This window comes from Gadus macrocephalus, chromosome 4 (assembly GCF_031168955.1).
Source record: "Gadus macrocephalus chromosome 4, ASM3116895v1".
Classification (NCBI taxonomy): domain Eukaryota; kingdom Metazoa; phylum Chordata; class Actinopteri; order Gadiformes; family Gadidae; genus Gadus; species Gadus macrocephalus.
The window spans coordinates 11,334,044-11,355,150 of record NC_082385.1 but is presented as its reverse complement, the minus strand read 5'-3'; the positions used below and the strand labels follow the sequence as shown (position 1 = coordinate 11,355,150).

Below are 21,107 nucleotides of genomic sequence, written 5' to 3'. Positions count from 1 at the left end.
TTGTCCACTATCAGATTTTATCAAGCACCGGGGGACTCATTTTGTTTTTTTTCTTTTCTGTTCAGGCATTTCACTGTCTTCCTATTAGGCTAGCGCATATAGACAATACCATTTAAGATCAATTAATAAATTGAACGAAATATCATCCATTAGGACACAAAACATTCATTCTTGATGATTATCTCCCTAAGCATCTATGTATCGTCAAGTAGGCTTACATCCCAAAAGATAATAATGATATGTTCATTGTTTTTGTTATGTCATTGTATATTTTGTAGAATTTCTCTATATCCCACTCTCTTTATTTACTTCTGATAGCAGAGCTGTCACTCATGCAATAGCACGCATTCAGCCATAGAGGGCGATTTGAGTCCAAAAAAAAGGTCCCTCTCCGTCACCTTTCTGTCACTCCGTACCAACAATGAATTGCTCCTGAAATGAACTGTCATTTTCAGGTTTTAAAGCCATCATTGATTAAAAATGCAAGCAAAACAGCAATCCTGAGCTCATGATTAGAAAATTATGTTTCTTCTGAAACATAATTTAAACCAATATGATGACACATTATTCCATCTAGTCCAATAGGATCGCACAAACGACCCAAAAAAAGACACATGCTCAACTAATAGTTCTAGGTGTAGGCCTAAAAACACACACTCACGCTCACACAAACACAAACAGACACACGCTCTCTCACACACACACACACACACACACACACACACACACACACACACACACACACACACACACACACACACACACACACACACACACACACACACACACACACACACACACACACACACACACACACACACACACACACACAGAGAGCATACCTTCAGATTATTTCCTCCTGTCACCCTTATCCACTGAGTTATTTTGGAGGAAATGGTATGATATCAATGTTTCCTGTCAAAAAGACCCTCCTTTCCCCTCAATATAAGCAGATGTGCAGTTTTTTAGAAGGAACTTGGACATCCAGCTGCCCCCGAAGGTATGGAATGCATTTCTGAAATTAATTCCTACATTTCTCCAAATGCATGTTGATTATCTGTTATTATTACCGTTCTTCCGTCTCTCCCATTTTTATGTTTATGTGTTGTTAATTTTTTGTCGTCAAGAGGAAAACGCTGTCGTAACTCAGAAACCCTTTGAGATTAACTGCGAATCCTCTCAGAGCGTTTGGTGTCGCTCTTTTGTTCTCTCTGCCAACTTGGCAGCCGAGCTCCTGCCGCTGAGGTACGCTGTTGAGTGGCGCATCCATAGCGCTGTAATTAAAGTGCAAAGAGTCGGCCGATGATTTGACCTAATACATATTCAATAGCGTGCCGCCAGCTACACAAAGAGGGACAACTCCCCCAAAGAGGGGGAGTGTGGTTTCATGTCATGTATTTTTATTGAATTTTGTATATTTCGGATATCTTACTTTTTACTTTTGTTTTCATTATTTTTAAAAGGCCGAGAAGTTCAGGGAGGTTGTATTTCAGAATGTTTCAGTCCCTGATTGTGACTTGAGAGATGGATCGCTATACATTGTGGAGGATGGGGAAACAGATGAGATAGTGCTGAGTGACATTAGATCGGTGATGTGGAGGATGTGAGCAAGGACATACAGCGTCACACTCGTTGGAAGGAAACTGCTTGACGACTGGGAATGAATGGCTTGTATGGGTATGTAAGGTTGTGGACAAACAATCACACAAACACAGACGCACACAGACACACAGACACACACACACACACACACACACACACACACACACTGCGTGTCTGCGTTTCAACTAAAAAATGCCTAAACAGATAACCAAGAAGAAAACAGGACAGAGAGAGAGATTTGTTCTCTCCCACAGACATGAAGCCAGATAAGCCATACACTAAAATAGATTCCTCTTTTCTTCGACCGGACAACAATGGCACGAGCAGTAACCCACACTGTTGTTCTGTCTGGCCGTAGACTTTACCGGACATGTCTCATTACTTTGTCGTGTCACCGGGCCAAGCTGACCTTTGACCCCGCCCCTTGTTTGTTCCAGAGTCTGGAGGAGCGGTGCAACCGGATCCTGCGGAACATGGAGGGCGCGCTGACTGCCCGGGACCGCGTGGGCGTCCAGGACCTGGTCCTGCTGGACGCCCACACCAGCGAGACCGCCGTCCTGGACAACCTGAGGAAGCGCTTTCACGAGAACCTCATCTACGTGAGAGTCCGGTCCGCTCTTTACCCCGAGGGACGCTGTACCTTTATTATTTTATACCAATTGTATCGATGCTGGTTCCTTGTCTTGATGTAACATTTCTGACTTTCTGAGAGAACATTTCTAACTTTCTGGCAGAAGTGCTACTTGAAACGCCCTCTGAAGAGACACAGGGACAGCAATTACACGTCGTAGAAATATATCCCAACCATAAATTATAGTTGGGATTTTTGTTCTAAATGTGTGCAGTGCACATGGCCTGTGCTTACCTGTGTCTTGTCCGTCCCACACAGACCTACATCGGAACACTGCTGGTCTCACTCAACCCTTATAAGGAGCTGGACACCTACAGCAAGAAGCACATGGACACCTACATGGGGGTCAACTTCTTTGAGCTTCCACCTCACATGTGAGACACTGGAGAAAACGTATTATCATCATCATATTGACATGTGAACATAAATGTGACTCTGAATTTCCGGTCTACAGCACACCTTATCAAAAAAACATTTAAACTTGAAATGTTTCATTGAAGAGCCAAAGAAGAGTTTACATTTTTACCATTCAACCTTGTTTGGAGAAGATATTAATTTCATTGAGATTTACTATGTAGCGTTGCAGGAATAATACCTTCTGCTTCTTTTCTGACATTTTATTATATTCTAATTTTATAAACTCTGATGCCCTATTATGCTAAAAAGATAAAATTACCCTAGCTTGGTGACTGATTTAATTGATGTAAAACAATCTATTTCCAGCCTTGTTGGACAGCCACATTCAATCACTGAACGAGTGATGGCTGGCCATGATGAAGTATGTCTGTGAGGCTCAATAGGTTGCTGACCCCTGCCCTGTCCCCACCCTGTGTGCTGCTTCAAGCTATGCTCTGGCCGACAACGTGTTCCGCACCATGCTGAGCGAGTTCAACAACCACTTCATCCTCATCTCGGGGGAGAGCGGCGCGGGCAAGACGGAGACCTCCAAGAAGGTGCTCCAGTACTACGCTGTCAGCTGCCCCAACACCAGCCTCCTGGACAACGTCCGCGACCGCCTGCTGCTGTCCAACCCCGTGCTGGAGGTCAGAGGGGTCATCAGTTATAGAGTGTTAGCTAGCTCCCATGTCAGGGGCTGAGCAGCCGCCTCCTCACAGCAGGAAGCTCGGTCCTGGGTTCGAGGCTGCCCACTGCCCACTAAGGGTGGAGGTTCTGGGTTCAAGGGTGACCACTGCCCACTAAGGGTGGAGGTTCTGGGTTCGAGGCTGCCCACTGCCCACTAAGGGTGGAGGTTCTGGGTTCGAGGCTGCCCACTGCCCACTAAGGGTGGAGGTTCTGGGATCGAGGGCGACCACTGCCCACTAAGGGTGGAGGTTCTGGGATCGAGGGTGACCACTGCCCACTAAGGGTGGAGGTTCTGGGTTCGAGGTTCACTCAGGGTGCTCCGGTTCACCACAGGGATTGACAAGGGTTGGTTACACAAAAGGCAGATTATTTTCCATTTAATTTTCTTGAGTTATGTGTCGTAACAAATGTATCTTCTTTTCTTTCAGGCTTTTGGAAATGCCAAAACCCTGAAGAACGACAACTCAAGCCGGTTTGGAAAGTACATGGACATCCAGTTTGACCATCAAGTAGGTTTGAATACATGACGTGAAAACACAATATACAACTTGTTGCCAGATTTGGGATTAGAAAACAAAAGTATTGCTGACAGGGAGGAGCCGTGGGGGGCCACATCCTGAGCTACCTGCTGGAGAAGTCGCGGGTCGTGCATCAGAACCACGGAGAGAGGAACTTCCACATATTTTATCAGCTGGTGGCCGGGGGAGATGACGAGCTCCTTCGCTGGCTGGGCCTTGAGAGGAACTGCCAGAACTACAGTTACCTGGTACAGGTAAAGAAAACTACCTTGACCATGGTTCCCCTCCAGCCTCCAACATGGTTTTCTTTTCCTCATATATTTACTACTGTTTTAATGGCCGGTTCGTCTCTTTTTTCTATTGTATGTTGTTAAGTGATTTTGGCGCTATGCACCCTTTCTGATAAGCACTTTGTAATTTTTTGCTTGAAAAGCAATATATATATGTTTTTTATAGCATTCACTTTCTGATGTTATGATGGTGCCCAAGTCAATAAGCCTGTATTATGGGACAGTACTGTAATCCTGTTTGAACTGCAGGGGGATTGTGCCAAAGTTACTTCTATCAACGACAAGAGCGAATGGAAGATCGTCAGGAGCGCCCTCTCCGTCATAGAATTCAGTGAGAAGGATGTGGAGGTGATGTTTTGCTTTGAATAATTAGTAATTATTATTATGTAGTTGGCAAAAAGTAAAGGGGAAAATGCTCCCAATGCATGCTTTATCAATAGCCATGACATGAATGTGTTTTAATGTACTTGATATTACTCTTCTCTCCTGATACAGCAACTGTTTGCTATAATTGCAAGCATGCTTCATCTGGGGAACGTGAAGTTTGCAACTGACGCTCTGGGATACGCTGTTCTCAAAAATGTTCCAGAGCTACACTGGCTGTCAAAGGTGAGACTAAGACTAAACATCCAGTTCTTAAAGGTGCTGTAGGTAAGATTCGAGACTTGTAAGGGAGAGGGCAGAATTGAGTAGAAGACATAGGGATTTTGAAACCTAACAACTCCCGACGTTTCTCTGCCATTCAGAAGGGTTGTATTTTACTCACCTGTGATTGACATGCAAGATGGATTTCCTGAACCAATCGGGGATGAGATGCCCTGATTGCTCAGAAATGAGAAATCACTAGAAATATTCTCACGGCGCATTTCACTCCCTAATAGCCGGTTAAGTCATTAATCACAAATGACACTCAAATATTATCACTTGAATCTCCCCTACAGCCCCCTTTAAAACAACCATTGAATAAGTTTGTACTTATGCATGTGTTTTTGTGTTCCACTCGGCAGCTGCTGGGGATTCCTTCACAGGTGCTGCAACAGGGATTAACTCACAAGAAGATCGAAGCCAAAATGGAGGAGGTGCTGCGACGACAACAACAAGATTGTCTTAAATAACAAGTACCACTAGATGTGAACATCCTTCACTGAGTAAACGTTGTTTACAGGTGTACAGTCCTTTTGCTGTTGACCACGCGCTGTACGCCAGGGACGCCCTCGCCAAAGCCATCTATGGCCGAACCTTCAACTGGCTGGTGAACAAGGTCAACGAGTCATTAGCTAACAAGGTGTGTTTGTGCATAACTAGTACATAATTAGAAATTAAATGCTGAGACAGCGTTAATGATAATCAATCAGGACATGAATAAGGATGGACTAAAGCATACAACTATATCAACATGTTTGTAGCTACTCCAATTGATTGCTTTTGCTCAGCTCCATTTGCATGTTGTTTATATAGAAACGTATAGTGCTAAATGTAAATGAATGTAAACAAAAGTTCAATCTTTAAGATTAATTCTTGCACAGGACTCATCTAGGAAGACAGTGATTGGCCTCTTGGACATTTATGGGTTTGAGGTTTTCCACGTGAACAGGTAAGCACTTACAAGGAGGAAGCTCAGCAGTAATGAGTGGAAGGGAACGGACCACAAATGTATCGCCTGTATCCTTATTTTTGTTTAGCTTTGAGCAGTTTTGCATTAACTACTGCAACGAGAAGCTGCAGCAGTTATTCATCCAGCTGACGTTGAAGTCCGAGCAGGAAGAGTACCAGATGGAGGGAATCGAGGTAAACGGTACCCTGAGTCTACACTCTTATCTACCATAAATGAAGACCCTGTATTAGTATATGAGGCGTTACACTCTTTCTTTTTCTTTTCTAATCTCCAGTGGGAACCTGTGCCATATTTCAACAACAAGATCATCTGTGACTTGGTGGAGGAGAAGCACAGGGGGATCATCTCTGTATTGGTGAATTGATCAGCAGAATTCGCACATAATATCGCAAGAATGCAACACCAACGCCAAAATAGGTTGATGGGCTCAGTGGTCGTGATTGATTCCCACTGTGAACCAGGACGAGGAGTGTCTGCGTCCTGGGGAGGCCACAGACCTCACATTCCTGGAGAAGCTGGAGGAGAAGATGGGAGGCCATCCTCACTTTGTGACGTGAGTTCCTCTGCAGGCGCTCTGTATCCCGGTACAGACGCTCTGTATCCCGGTACAGAATGTCTGTACCGGGATACGGAGTGCCTGTACACACGCTCTGTATCCAGGTACAGGCATTCACTTTCCTGGTACAGACTCTCTGTGTCCGGGTACAGACTCTCTGTGCCCGGGTACAGACGCACTGTGGCCGGGTACAGACGCTCTGTGGCCGGGTACAGACGCTCTGTGGCCGGGTTCAGACGTTTTGTGGCCGGGTACAGACGCTCTGTGTCCAGGTACAGAAATGTTGCATCCGGGTAACAAGAGTAACAAAGTAACAAATTGGGTAAGGCCGTCGGAGACAAAGAGTTCAAGCTTCTCCTCAAGTGCTCCTCCTCATCTCTGTTCAGACTGGCCTCAGAGTTGAACCGCTAGTCAGGCAATGAATGTTGGCTCATATGTGAGAACATGACAGTTGTTATTATTTATTGTAGACATAAACTGGCCGATCAGAAGACCAGGAAAACCATGCAGCGAGGGGACTTCCGCCTCCTGCACTACGCAGGGGAAGTGACGTACTGTGTGGTTGGTGAGAGATCAATTCCAGTACTCTGTGATACTGTTCCAAAATGTTAGTGTCCTTTCTTCGTGTTATTTTATTATGTTTTTTTATTTCCAGGATTCCTGGACAAAAACAATGATCTGTTGTATAGAAATGTTAAAGAGGTAAGTTTTCCTATGAGTTTGCCTATGACACAATCATCTAATAATAATACATTCCCTATTCAAATCAACTAATTTGATGAGGTTGATGAATGAAAAGATTCAAAAGACAGGATCACATGTATCATCATCATCATCATCATCATCATCATCATCATCATCATCATCATCATGTATGACATTTGAATGGATGTTTTTTTTCAAACGTGTCTTACACCTTGAGTGCTAACAGTTCGAGCATTGGCCCCATTAGGAACCAAAGCTAAAGCCATTTGCTCTACCAGTGGAGTGAGACAGGTTCACATACTCCATTGCACTATGGCGTCACTGACTTGATGGATGGTTAGATGGTTAGCCAATCATCCATCTACTCAGTGACTCCGACATGCCCCTTCAGGTCATGCGGCAGTCCAAGAACACCATCATCAAACACTGCTTCCCTTACACGGAGCCGGACAGCAAGAAAAGACCAGAAACGGTAAGATTGAGAACCCGTTGACAGCTCCATGGATGTCATGCTGTATTATGGGATGTGCTGGGGAGCTCATATTCATAGTACTCTGATGCCACTCGATCAGGTGGTGACCCAGTTCAAGGGCAGCCTGGCGGGCCTGACCGACGTCCTCATGAGCAAAGAGCCGTGGTACGTCCGCTGCATCAAGCCCAACGACGGCAAAAGAGCAGGTGAGATCCTGTAGGACCAGGTGAGACCCTGTAGAACAATCAAGTACCACATACATACCTAATGTACTCACAATGATTATCATGGGGTGCATAAAGAGATGATGCTCTATGAATTCCATTGCAAACTCATGTCATTTCAGTCTCTTCCTTTCAGTCTATTCCTTAAAGACAATGCCATGCGCAGAGTCTGTTTTCCCTCCTGCCTTGTTGCCCAGCTGGGGGACCAATTACAGTGAATTCTGGTGGCAAAGGCAGTGACCAATTACTATACCCTTAGGTTACAGCGAGGGTGCAGCTGAACGAGGCTTCAGTGTTTCTGTCAGTAAGGACAAAACAAACTACACAAAAACAGAGGGGGCGAGGGGATACAGACCTGAGCCCTATAATCCTATCGGGAAACTCTCCAAAAATCGAGGGGATCCTATACATACCCTATAAACCTAAAAAGAGTCTTTCCAAGACTGAGTTTATTACCTGACTTTGAGATCTATATTGTTATATTTTTAAAGATATTTGGTATGTGTGCATGCATCTCTCTGTAACATGGCATGGCTATTATCATGTTTTTTAGCTCTTGTTGTCCTTCACTTTTCGCTTTAAGAACCTAACTGCGTTACATTCACTATGAGATCAAAGGCCGTCGATACCGTTTAGCTAATGAAGATTTGTCGTCCTTCGGATAAAACCCCGGCTGGTTTGTCCTATGTCTGTTCAGAAGGCATTGCTAGGGCGGCTTCATGAATATTGCACGTTGACGCTTTGTCCGTGGCGGTGTCTCTTGTCCAGGCCGCTTCGACGATGTGTTGGTGAGGCATCAGGTCAAGTATCTGGGCCTCATGGAGCACCTCCGGGTCAGGAGGGCCGGCTTCGCTTACCGCCGCAAATACGACATCTTCCTCGCCAGGTGACTAAACTCAGTGTTTTTGATCTAAACTGCCTCATCTCGGTTGAAACCGTAGACTGTACTAATTATGGCCGTCTCGTCAGCCGTTTGTTTACACACACCCGTTATCAAGCACTGGGTTTCACTTCATGGGAGCTGCTAAGTCTCATTGAGGAATGTCTCATCACACTCGAATGTGTGTGTGTGTGTGTGTGTGTGTGTGTGTGTGTGTGTGTGTGTGTGTGTGTGTGTGTGTGTGTCTTCAGGTACAAGCCCTTGTGTCCGTCCACTTGGCCCAAATGGAAAGGTTCGGCCTCTGAAGGCGTGCTCTGTCTGGTCAAACACCTGGGCTACAAACCCAATGAATACAAGATGGGCCGGTAAGCACTTATATCTTTCTTGTTGGTGAATTGGTGGGGGAAGAGTGCTTTCTTTTCACACTGCTTTGTTCTCGACCTGTTTAGGACCAAGATTTTCATCCGCCACCCCAAAACACTGTTCGCTACGGAGGACGCGTTTGAGCTCTGCAAGCATGACCTGGGTGGGCTCTCGTTTTGTTTGTTTATCAAAGCGATCAATACCGATTTTTATAGCTACAAAACCGTTAAAAAATGATTCACTGCTACAGCGACACGGATCCAGGCCAAGTACAAAGGTTACCGGGCTAAAGGAGACTACCTAAAGCAGCGAGAAGCCGGTGAGTATCTTTTATTTGTGCTTTTTGCCTGCTTTATTCAAATGACGGCTATATTTAAAGAAAGCTGCGGACCGTGAGGATAACCACTCCTGCCGTCTGCTAGTCACCTCCTGTAGCCTCACCGCTAAAGGAGGTCATGCCACTCAGGCACGGTACTGCAGTCTTTTCTTGTTTTAACGGCCAGCGGGCGTTTCACATCTCTCGCTCTGTCATCGCTCTGATGCTACCAATGTGATTGTTCTCTATGATACCCATTGTGGTGTTCCCGACACAGAATATTAACCAGTGTGGTTTGATCAGTTTTGTATGTACACAGATCAATGTGATTGGTACTTAATAAGGTGGCGTTCATCTATTGGTTGTTCCTGAAAAAAAAAATATATAAGGCAGAATCGCCAACAGGTACTCCGTTCTACCTTGGAATGCTACGTGCTGTGTTGTTACAGTGTTAGAATAAATTATACTACATTATAGTCATAAATCTGGCGTGTGCGCTTCCAGTTGTCTGCTTAAACAGTTAGAACTATATAAGTGTTTAATAAACGACAGACGCAGTAGTGTATACTGACCGAGACTCTCAGCAGAACGGTTCTGCACCCAATATCCTCAACCCTACCTGGAGGCCTAGAGGAGGACCCCCTGCCAGCTCCGACTGTATCGTTTGTCAGTTGCTTGGTTTCAAAAAGCAACTACAGTAAATTGTGTGTTTTTTTGTATCTTCTAAAAAAGCCACTAAAATTGAGAACTGTTGGAGAGGGATGATGGCCAGGAAAGAGAGGGACAAACGTGCATGGGCTGTCAAGGTGATCAAACGGTAGGTGGAGAGATGCGGCCAAAGACACGATGGAGATCCACCCCCGTCCACATAGTAAGGCCCTGATGCCTTTGTGAAACGTTGCAGGTTCATCAAGGGTTTCATGATGAGGAACCAGCCGGCTTGCAGTGACAACACAGAGTACCTGGCGTTTGTCAGACAGAACTACCTCACCAGGCTGAAGGGCAACCTGCCCAAAACGCTGATGGACAAAAACAGCTGGCCGACCCCTCCTCCCATCATGCAAGAGGTACGCGGCACATTGCCGTTTTATTTACGTTTTTATTATACATCTATGGTTTTAAGAAACAGCTTGCCTGTTGTGGAGGATTCACAGATTTATGCGGAGGATGGCATTGATGAAGTTGGAAACAGGCAAAGCACTAGTTGATATTTGCTTAATTCTTTTTTCATATACAGGCTGCACAACTGTTGCACATGCTTTACATTCGCCACATGGTACGGAAGTACGTTCGCAGTATACCTGCCCAAAGAAAAACTCAGGTATTGTTCACGACAAACTTTAAAATTACATCATGTGCACTTTCCATTATCAATCTCTAGCGGCTAGAGTTGTAGCTGTTTTAGCCGTACAATATTACTAGAAAGAATAAAACAAATTATAGAGAAAAAATGTGGATGGGCGCATTTAATTAACATTTTCTGGTTTCTAAGCTTCAATTTAAAGCGCTCACCAGCTCCATGTTCAAAGGGAAGAAGGAAAACTATCCTTTCAGTGTTTGTCAACCGTTTCAGGACACCAGGATAAGTAAGTAGGCATATATTATTGCAATCCACAGGTACTTTTTTTGAGAAACTAGTCGTTATGATTCACAAGCTAAATCGCTGTTCAGCAATAACCATTTCCCTGCACAATATGCTGCAGTATTTCTTATCTTTGTCAACATCTCCACCATCCAGTCCTTTAGTAACTATTATTGATTTCCTCCAGGTGAGGGAGACATCAACCTAAAGGTGCTGCAGACCATTCGCCACGAGGGCATCAAGGTAGACGGTCGGCCACGGCTTAACGTACTTAACACAACCTGTGTAATGTAGTGGAGGTGACCTGTGTAGTGTAGCACTGACCTGAGTAATCTTATGTTTGTGACCTGTGTAATGGTATGTTGGTGGCTTGTGTAATGTTACAGTGATTTGATTTATGTAACGGTGGTTACCGGTGTAGTGTAGCCTTCAAACAAAAGCTCAGCCCACATCACCGATTGACCCCGCTTACCCCATCCCCGTGGCAACCCTCTGGCTCCCTACAGTACAGCGTGCCCTTGGTGAAGTACGACAGGAACGGCTTCAGGCCTCGTCTGAGGCAGCTCATCCTGACGCAGGCCGCCGTCTACCTGGTGGAGGAGGCCAAGATCAAACAGAGGATCGACTTCAACTCCCTTAAAGGTGAGATGGGCACAGTGGAGATTAAAGGGGGACATCAACTGTGGTCAGCCTGTGTGTGTGTGTGTGTGTGTGTGTGTGTGTGTGTGTGTGTGTGTGTGTGTGTGTGTGTGTGTGTGTGTGTGTGTGTGTGTGTGTGTGTGTGTGTGTGTGTGTGTGTGTGAGTGTGAGGTTGTGTGTGAGGTTGTGTGTGTGGTTGTGTGTGTGGTTGTGTGTGTGTGTGTGTGTGTGTGTGTGTGTGTGTGTGTGTGTGTCTGTATACAACAGGATCTCAAAACTTTAAATAACAACGGTATGTCACTTGGATTAAACCACCACCCACCAACCTAACACGTCGCCTTAATGGAAGTTTGCCGGAATGTATTTACTGTCAAATACAAGACATGCATAAATATATACATATATATATAGATGTATATATATATATATATATATATATATATATATATATATATATATGCCCTCATAATCAAGCAATGCCTTTTACTCAGGTGTGTCAGTCAGCAACCTGAGTGACAACTTCCTAATTGTCCATGTGGCGCACGATGAAACAAAGCAAAAGGTAAATCAAATCAATAACTTCAATATACAAGATCTTCGTACAAGTGTACCAATCCGTGGGTGTGTATGTCTACCAATAGCAGAGATAGAAATTTGTATTAGCACTCAATGCTTTGAAACTCAGAGCAAAGCATCTCCAATAATGTAAGAAAAAAATAGAAAAGGCCCAATGTTGAAGTGACAAAATTGCCAGTATGACCTATGACCTGGGATTTATATAAACTTTGATTTGAGCCTGGCCAAGGAAAACGGAGCATAGATGGATGGATGCCTAAAGTAACAGTCGATAACAAACGTTTAAGGTTCAGGACTGCACCAAAATAAATAAATAAGAAACATAATGAAGAAGTTGTTGCGCTGTGATTCTAAATAGCTAACAGAGCTCTACTTGTATTCAGGGGGATCTGATTCTACAGTGTGACTACCTGTTTGAAGCCTTGACTAAGTTGTCTCACATTAGCAACAAAGAAAGCTGTATCAAAGTGGTCCAGGGCAGGTACATGCTAACGTTTCTATTACATTGTTAATATGGCACAAAATGTTTGAATCATACACACTGTAATGTTTCCATTTCACTAATTGTGTGTGAACTCTTGTAGTGTGCGTTTTGATATCCAACCTGGCAGAGAGGGGTTCATTGACTTCAAGAGCGGTCAAGAATCTATGATTTACAGGTCGAAGAACGGCCATTTGATGGTGGTGCGTATGAATGGTGAAATCGCATCATTCAAGTTGTACACCAATACGACGGGGCATTTCAAAACTCATCGATTCTCCTGTGTCTCAGGAATCAACCAGAACCAGGTCAAGATGATCTCCGTGACAACAGAGGGATGGCGCTGCTCTTCTCCTAAGGCCACCACCGACTTCAGAAACAGCCATGTTCAATCTGCCATTCTGCCCAATAATTTGTACTAATCAAATGTAAATCCAAAACGTGTAAACAAAGTAAAAACCAGTGTAAATATTACCACCAGTAGCTTAGCTATAGATGGGCAGAGAAGACTTCCATATGTCAGTCTGATCCGACACAATTACTCTTCAATGTGTCCTATATGCTTCTAGACACTTATGCTTAGTAGCCACTCCAGCCTCACTAACAGTCGGTAGTGTTCAGGCATCATTGGAAGCAGAGTATTTTTTTTTTTTTACCTTGGAAAGAAATAATGAGCAGTGATATCAATGTAGAGATACACAACTGTGTTTAGAACTTCCTTAGAACCTTTTTGATGTCATTTTATTATTTTATAGGACTAAGTAGTGCTGGATAATGTTAAAAAGTGTGAAGCCACATTCGACAATGTTAAAACTTTTGTAACTGCGTGTTCATCTTTACATTAAACAATACTAATACCGATACATTAGCACCTATGTGAGTTGTATATTACGTCATTCTAGGAAATGCGATTCGCTTTTTTTTCATGGAGAGCCACAGTGTTGGGGCTCTCAGATTACTTTTTTATGTTGTAACAAGTAATGTAGCGTATTAGCTTTGCAATTCAAGCAATCAGGTATGTAGTACCCTGTTCAATCAAGCAATCCCAGACGCATTTGCACTGTTTCCTTCAGACTCCTGCTTTGATGGCCGCGGACGGTGCATGCGTAGTGCCGTACCATTTCATAAAGCAGCACAAATACAACCATGTTGCACTCAAGTGTTTTTTATTGGTGATGTAAGGTTCAGGGTAAAGAGTAGGGTCAGGGTCCATGGTGCAGTAGGGTGCATTGGAGTTATGGTCTGTGGGATGAGTCTGTGCAGCAGGCTGGGTTGGGGTCTGTGAGGAGGGTCTGTGAGCAGGCTGGTGGGAGGGTATCCAGCAGGCCTCAGGCTCTTATCATCCTCCTACAGGTGATCGTCCTGCCTTGGGTGGGGGTCCCGCAGTGCTTTTCACCTCTGAGGGTGAAGGAGGCGGAAGGGAACTGTCTTGGTTCAGGATCAAGTCTGCCTACTTGGGCTGTGGGCCAGCATAGGACCTGACCGAGCCCTGAGCAGCCAGCCCCCGATGCACTCTCCCATATGCTCTGACTCTCTGAATCTGTCTTGTCCTGGCTTGACAACAATGAGGGAGGCTTGTGGTGTCTGGTCCTGATTGGCTGGCCCACGACTAGGGGTGTTGAACCAGTTAAGGGAAGAGTGGGGCCTAAAACATGGCGAAACCCACCCATACCGAGTCCTTCAAAGCCTCCGCTGGTTTGCGCAATGCGAACGCCTTCAGCCAGCAGTCCCAGCTTGAACAGCGCGGCGGGCATGAGCTCCAGGGGGGGTATGAATAAGGGAGGCGCCACCTTCTCCTCAGCCCCAGGTTCCCACACAACCCCACACGCACATCTGAGGTTGAAAAGAAATCCAGATCTGCAGTTGCAAAGACATCTAGTGGACGGCAGTGGCATGCACAACCCTTGGACCAGCCAGGTTCGCTTCCAGATCCTGCCTCGTCTGGGCTCCGGCGGCGGGAGGAACCGGACACAGTTATTTTGGTTTACAGCCCTGACCTCCAACCCATACACTTTGCTTTCTTTTACACCTAGGCCCGGAACTCCTTTGAGGTCGCCAGGGTTTTTCTCTGGCTGGGGGCAAACTGTGTCGGCAGGTGGACCACGCTTGAAGAGCATGGCTGGTGTGGAGCCCAGGGGCGGAAGGCACCAGGGAGGCACCCTCTCCCTTTCAGCCCCAGAAGAACCACTCACCAGCCGGGCACGCTTGAAGAACATTTTGACCTGGGCTGGTCTTGGCTCCTGGGGCGGAAGGAAGCGAGGAGGCGCTGTCTTCTTGACCACTGGCTGCTCCTCTCTCTGCCTTGCTGGGCCAGCAGGTAGAGGCGTGATGGTCATGGGCCAAACTCCTGGGGCTTGTGGTCCATCTAAGAAGGCCTCAGTGGCTGCTGGGAGCCTCATCGTGTTCCTGTCAGTCCATTAGCTTTCAGTTAGAAACACAACCTTACCATTGCATCATTCATAGAACTAAATTACATTTATTGGTCATCTTGATTCTATTTAACTTGTGTTGTTTCCTACTACTTTATATACTACGGCATATATTGCATAAAAAAATACAAACAAACTTATTTAACAATTTAACTTGATTGACCTATTGTTTAATGCAAATAGAAAAATATCACAGTCAATTTTTTATTTTAGAGTTATTTTTATATAAAATATATGTGACTACTTAATTCAGAAGATGCCTATTAAAAAAAAAGTAACTTTATTCGGGAGGATTACCACTTACCAGCCGCCCGTCACGTCGCGATGTCCTCAGTGCTGGTGGGACAGCTCTAAAAAGCAGGTCATAGGCCTACTAAATCTAACAAATGTTTATTGGCAAATAATTGTGTATGCACAAAATCCGTGGATTGTTGTTATTTGAACATTAGACTTTTCAAATAGCAACAATTGCTATTGTTATTATTATATATATTATCATATAATATTTATTATTATTATTATTATTATTATTATTATTATTATTATTATTGCCCATGCACAGCGATTTTTTATGTATTTGTCAGCTTTGTGCTGAATAATCTTTGGTCGCATTTTGTCTGTTTTCGCGAAAAGTACCAGAGCCGCGGACCGTAACCGGGGTCAGAGTGCATGGGCTGCTCGCTGCTGCTGTCATTATGAATGGTTACCGTTTGAACACATTTCTTGGATATCGCGCCACCTTTCCACCTGTTCCCTTTCGGATAGGATCGTACTTTGCGTCGTCGCTGTATCGTTGGAGGTTATGTAGCCTACTTTTCGGTTTCGTTTCTATTTTAGTATGGCCAGTGAAAAAGGAGCATAATGTCGATTGAACACATAAAGCAACAGTTAGCAAACGTTAGAAACCTAACAACAATATTGAGATGAGATCAACGTTCAATCCATGGAGAGGTGGGTATGCCCAATCAAAGAGTTGGGGTATGAATGCTTTCACTCATATTATTGTATGGCTACATAAACTCAATGTGAACACTTTGAGATGAGATCGACGGCAGAGATGTCTTGCAAACTATTAGGTTGCTTATTGCACAGAATTGTGATAACATAAATTAAATTCATACACTAACATGAACCTACTAAACATAAGTGCAACATCAGATTATGTTACATTCGATTAGCCTGTTAATCCTTGGCCGGTGTTGTGGCAAAAAGTGATTAAGCTGCCAGAAAGTGATTTCAGCCGCGGGAGCGCGCACAGCCTGTTAATGCTAGGCTATATCGCCTCGAAACGTGTGTGCGGCAGCAAAGTCTGATCAGCCATACTAGTCAATAGCACTACAGGACTATTGTCCGCTGTATTAACACATATGTATTTTAAGGTGACAAGACGACTTTGTACGGGGATCGACGTCTGATCAGTTCCACATAAGTGCGCTGTGCCATCCTCCACTGTGCCCCCTTCCACTGTGCCCCCCTCCACCACATGTAAAGGTGTTTCAGCTGGTAATAGACACAGGATGGGATATAATCTATGTAATGTGATACTCGTGAATGCTATCAACTCATTTTAAGGCATATAAAACATTTCAGTACCAAGAGAGGGCTTGAGATCATTTTCTGGCAGGAGGAAAACGACTCCATATTTTCGCTTTAAAACGTATTACAGCTGATAAAAGTGGCTGGATTTGTTCTTATCTACCCCACATAGCCCACATGAATGTTATAGTGTCAGTTTGAACCCTAATCTATTTAATGTGATAGGACCTACTCATGAATGTTATCAATTCATTTTGAGAAGAAAAAAACTTCTTCTTGAAAAATCTATAAACTGGGAAAATAATGCATAGTAAGAAAATACATGTTTTATTGTATACAAAAGACACACAGAAATAATTTCGATTAGAGTGGTTTAAAAACATAAAGAAGGATAATTGACTCACGGACAATAGTCCTGTAGTGCCATTGACTAGTAGGCCTATGACTGATTAGACGTCGATCCTCGTAGCTGCAACGTCGATGTCTTGTCACCTTAAAATACATATCTGCAGAGGTGTCAAAAGTATTCACATTCATTACTCATGTAGAAGTATAGATACTAGCGTTTAAAAATACTTCTTTAGAAGTTGAAGTATCAACTCAAGCTTTTTACTTTTAAAAGTAAAAGTAGTACTGGTTTCAAAACTACTCAAAGTATTGAAGTAAAAGTAGTGCAAGGGGAAAAAAATGCCATTAAGGACAAAAGCTTAGGCCGTGCCACAGGGGCCTATAGAATTACAATCAGCTTTTTTGCCAAGTATGCTCACACGTACAAGGAATTTGGTCCCTGCATTTATCCCATCCGTGAATTAGTGACACACACACACAGCACACCTCTAAGCACACTGCCCCACTTCCCCCAACAAAACATTTTTCTAAAGGCCATCTAATGACTATAATGTTAATGTTGAAAAAATTGGGATGCACCTGTTTCAGACACATTTATGCCCATTGAAAATGAACGCATATTAGTACAATGCAAATACATTAAAGAACCATATATGTGTACTACTGAGCATTAACATGTGTTTCATGGAGCGGAAGATATGATGACTAGTTCCCTGTAAGTATTGGAATGGTGCAAAAAGTCAAACTTCAGAGGCATGTTATCAAAAGCCTTTATTGGGAATGTAATTGTATGTATCCAAGCTTAGCTGCAGGAATTTAAGATGTAACGAGTAAGAACTGAGTTGTTTTTGCATCCAACCATTTCAGAAAATTCTTCCAGGTACGGCCAGGGATGTGTAAGGGTTTGCTGGTCTTCTTCACTGGTGCTTGGTTGGGACAACCTCCTCACTGGTGCTTGGTTGGGACATTTCGCTCATCTACGTCTGCTATTTCATAGCTGGAATGTGGCGGGATTTATGTCATGTCAGAGAATGTAGACGGGCTCTGGTCATGCGCAGGTGCCATGGATCGCGTATAAACCAAAAAAGTAAGGAGTAGAAAGTACAGATAAGTGTGTGAAAATGTAAGAAGTAGAAGTAAAAAGTAGGCTGAAAAATAACTACTCCAGTAAAGTATAGATATCCAAAATCTCTACTTAAGTAAGGTAAGGAAGTATTTGTACTTTGTTACTTGACACCTTTGCATATCTGTGCTAATACAGCGGACAATAGTCCTGTAGTGCTATTGACTAGTAGGCCTATGACTGATCAGACTTTGCTGCCGCACACACGTTTCGAGGCGATATAGCCTAGCTTTAACAGGCTGTGCGCGCTCCCGCGGCTGAAATCACTTTCTGGCAGCTGATCACCTTTTGGCACAACACCGGGAAGTCATGCAAATGTATTATGATCTGTCAAATCACAATATAAAGGAAACCCTCCTATTTCAGCAATTATCAATGAATGATAAAGCCGAATTTGATTCAGATATAGACGACCACTAAATTATACAAATGAGTCATTAGAGACAGAGAATAGTGTCACAGTTTCTTTAATAGGTCCTTCATATACATTTCCACAGCGAGAATAAAAAGTAAAAAGCTTATCACCTGCTCTGAAAGTCCCATATATTCATATACGAATACAAAAACACACATACCCATATACTATACTGTATCTATATAACATTTCACTAGCCTATAGATCCATTTTGTTTATGTCTTAGGTTTGACTGTAGATAAAGTAGAGAAAATACATTGGATATCTTCGACTGACTACTTCAGTTTCACAGTACTTCCAGATGGGGGCACTCTAGTCCACGGAATAGCCTAATCACTGAAGCGTAATGCTCCCAGGCCAAGAGGTCGCAGTGTCTGTTGTGACAGTGGGCTAAACGAGACCCCAACTGACCTGAAATAAAGCAACACCTGTCTCGTCAATCTATACTCAATAGTCACTCGGACTTCCTCCATGCTTACAATGCTTACTTATGTTGGGTGACACCGTCACCCCGCCAAGGTTGGGACGTCACAAATACACAAACACACGCACCCGCACTCGCACACTTACACACACGCACGCACCCACGTGCCACACTAGAGCCCCGGGGTCAGAATGCATCGGCCACTCGTTGCTGCTGTGATAATGAATGGTAACCGATTTAAATGACACTGGAACACATTTCTTGGATATCGAGCCACCTTTCCACCTGTTCACTTTCCTCTCAGACAGGAGAGGAACATCCTTGTTGGAGATCTGTTGGTGTCGCTGTATTCTTTGAGGTCATGTAGCCTACTTCGATACGTTTCGATCTGAGTATGGCCAGTGAAAAAGTGGCATAATGTCGATCAAACACATAAAGCAACAGTAGATGAAACGTTGGAAACCGAACAAAGATATTGAGATGAGATCAACGTTCAGTTCATAGGCGGGGATGCAAAACACACACACGCACAAGCAAACACACCACACACACACACATACACACAAACATTAGGTGCGTGAAACCTAAATTATCTATATATATTAGGGCTGTAACGATACACCAACTCACGATTCGGTTTGTATCACGATTTTTGACCCACGGTTCGATACATCCCACGATTTTTTAAAATTTAAAAAGCATTTTATTTAAACAACACTTGTATAACAATTAACTTTAATTAATTTGGAACACAACAGATTTGAACAGAAAGAATACTATTAAAGTATAGCTAAATTAATTAATAAATAACCAAAGATTGCAGTTGGAGGATGCTTGCAGTTAGGCAAAAACCCTCAACTACCGGTAGTTGAGGGTATATATATATATATATATGGGGCTTACAAATTCCCTTAATTTTTGTGCTAAGTTTAGATATATATATATATGTGAAACTGCAGTGGTCAGTGGAAGATATCCAACGTTTTTTCAAACCTAAGACATGATGGATCTGTAGGCTAGTGTTATGTTCGTGTACTATCACATAAGCCCCATATATATCTATATATATATATATATGTATATGGGGCGTATGTGATAGTACACGAGGCCCCATATATATATATATATATATATATATATATATATATATATATATATATATATATATATATATATATATATATATATATAAGAAAAGAAAAAACGTTGGATATCTTCCACTGACCACTGCAGTTTCACAGTACCGCCAGTGGGGGGCACTATAGTCCACTGAATAGCTTAATCACTGACGCGTAAAGCTCTAGGACCTAGGCCAAGAGGTCGCAGTGTCCGTTGTGGCAGGCAGCTGGCCTCAAGGTCGGTCACGAGCCATGGTCACGAGGCTCCAACTGAACCGAAGTAAAGCAACACTTGTCTGGGTCAATCAATACACAATAGTAACTCGGACGCCCTCCATGCTCACAATTATATTTGGGTGACTCCTCACCCCGCAAAGGTTGGACGTCACAAATACACATACACACGCACTCGCACTCACACAGGCACGCACACACACACACACATACGCATGCACGTAACACGCTGGAGCACCGGGGTCAGAATGCATTGGCGGCTCGCTGCTGCTGTGATAATGAATGGATACCGATTGAAATGACACTGCAACACATTTATTGGATATCGCGCCACCTTTCCACCTGTTCCCTTTCCTCTCAGACAGGAGCGCAAAATCCTCTGGTGGAGGTCTGATGGTGTCATTGCTGTATCCTTGGAGGTCATGTAGCCCACTTTTCGGTTACGTTTAGATCTGAGTATGGCCAGTGAAAAAGGAGCATATGTAGATTGAACACATAAAGTAACAGTAAAAAAACGTTTGAAAACTGACATGAATATTGAGATGAGATCAACGTTCAGCTCATGGAGAAGCAGGGATGCCAAATCAGAGAGTAGGGGTATGAATGCTATCCCTCATATTATTACATAAATATAGTCCTATATAAACTCAATGTGAACATATTGAGATGAGATTGATTGCAGGGATGTCTTTTGAGGATGCTTATTGCACAGAATTGTCATAACATGACATAACTGATGTGATCTGATACAATCACGATATAAAGGAAACACTCCCATTTCACTAATTATCAATCATTTTATTCAGATAAAGACGACCACTAAATTATACAAATGACTCATCAGAGACGGAGAAATAGTGTCACATTTGCTTTAATAGGTCTTTCATATGTGCCTACTTGCACTGAGAATAAAAAAGGGCGGAACTTAAGCACCTACAACAGTCCCA

At 43.5% G+C, this 21,107-nt stretch overlaps 2 protein-coding genes across 2 annotated transcripts; one reads left to right on the top strand and one right to left on the bottom strand.

Annotated features, from left to right (window-relative positions):
• Nucleotides 1-644: 644 nt before the first annotated feature.
• Nucleotides 645-13,672, top strand: myo1hb (myosin IHb). The gene is made up of 32 exons (XM_060050179.1): nucleotides 645-1,000; nucleotides 2,040-2,201; nucleotides 2,492-2,607; nucleotides 3,078-3,276; nucleotides 3,745-3,825; nucleotides 3,909-4,088; nucleotides 4,374-4,472; nucleotides 4,620-4,733; nucleotides 5,132-5,203; nucleotides 5,290-5,409; nucleotides 5,651-5,718; nucleotides 5,807-5,912; nucleotides 6,014-6,094; nucleotides 6,201-6,292; nucleotides 6,766-6,860; nucleotides 6,951-6,997; nucleotides 7,392-7,472; nucleotides 7,573-7,678; nucleotides 8,465-8,582; nucleotides 8,828-8,941; nucleotides 9,026-9,102; nucleotides 9,190-9,258; nucleotides 9,988-10,072; nucleotides 10,160-10,322; nucleotides 10,493-10,576; nucleotides 10,748-10,841; nucleotides 11,025-11,080; nucleotides 11,344-11,479; nucleotides 11,968-12,038; nucleotides 12,436-12,533; nucleotides 12,637-12,736; nucleotides 12,825-13,672. The coding sequence occupies exons 2-32, from the start codon at nucleotides 2,076-2,078 to the stop codon at nucleotides 12,849-12,851; spliced, it is 3,075 nt and encodes a 1,024-aa protein (XP_059906162.1). The 5' UTR covers nucleotides 645-1,000; nucleotides 2,040-2,075; the 3' UTR covers nucleotides 12,852-13,672.
• Nucleotides 13,673-13,678: 6 nt separating this feature from the next.
• On the bottom strand, nucleotides 13,679-15,394 carry LOC132456029 (uncharacterized). The gene is made up of 2 exons (XM_060050180.1): nucleotides 15,267-15,394; nucleotides 13,679-14,939 (listed from the first exon to the last, which is right to left on the bottom strand). Exon 2 carries the CDS (start codon nucleotides 14,930-14,932, stop codon nucleotides 13,862-13,864), a length of 1,071 nt encoding a protein of 356 aa, XP_059906163.1. The 5' UTR covers nucleotides 14,933-14,939; nucleotides 15,267-15,394; the 3' UTR covers nucleotides 13,679-13,861.
• Nucleotides 15,395-21,107: the final 5,713 nt, after the last annotated feature.

Coding starts and splice junctions, on each gene's coding strand:
- myo1hb (XM_060050179.1), top strand. CDS start 2,076: ATGGAGGGCGCGCTGACTGCCCGGGACCGCGTGGGCGTCCAGGACCTG. Junction 6,293..6,765: donor GGCCATCCTCACTTTGTGAC/GTGAGTTCCTCT, acceptor TATTTATTGTAG/ACATAAACTGGCCGATCAGA. Junction 7,679..8,464: donor CAACGACGGCAAAAGAGCAG/GTGAGATCCTGT, acceptor TCTCTTGTCCAG/GCCGCTTCGACGATGTGTTG.
- LOC132456029 (XM_060050180.1), bottom strand. CDS start 14,932: ATGAGGCTCCCAGCAGCCACTGAGGCCTTCTTAGATGGACCACAAGCC.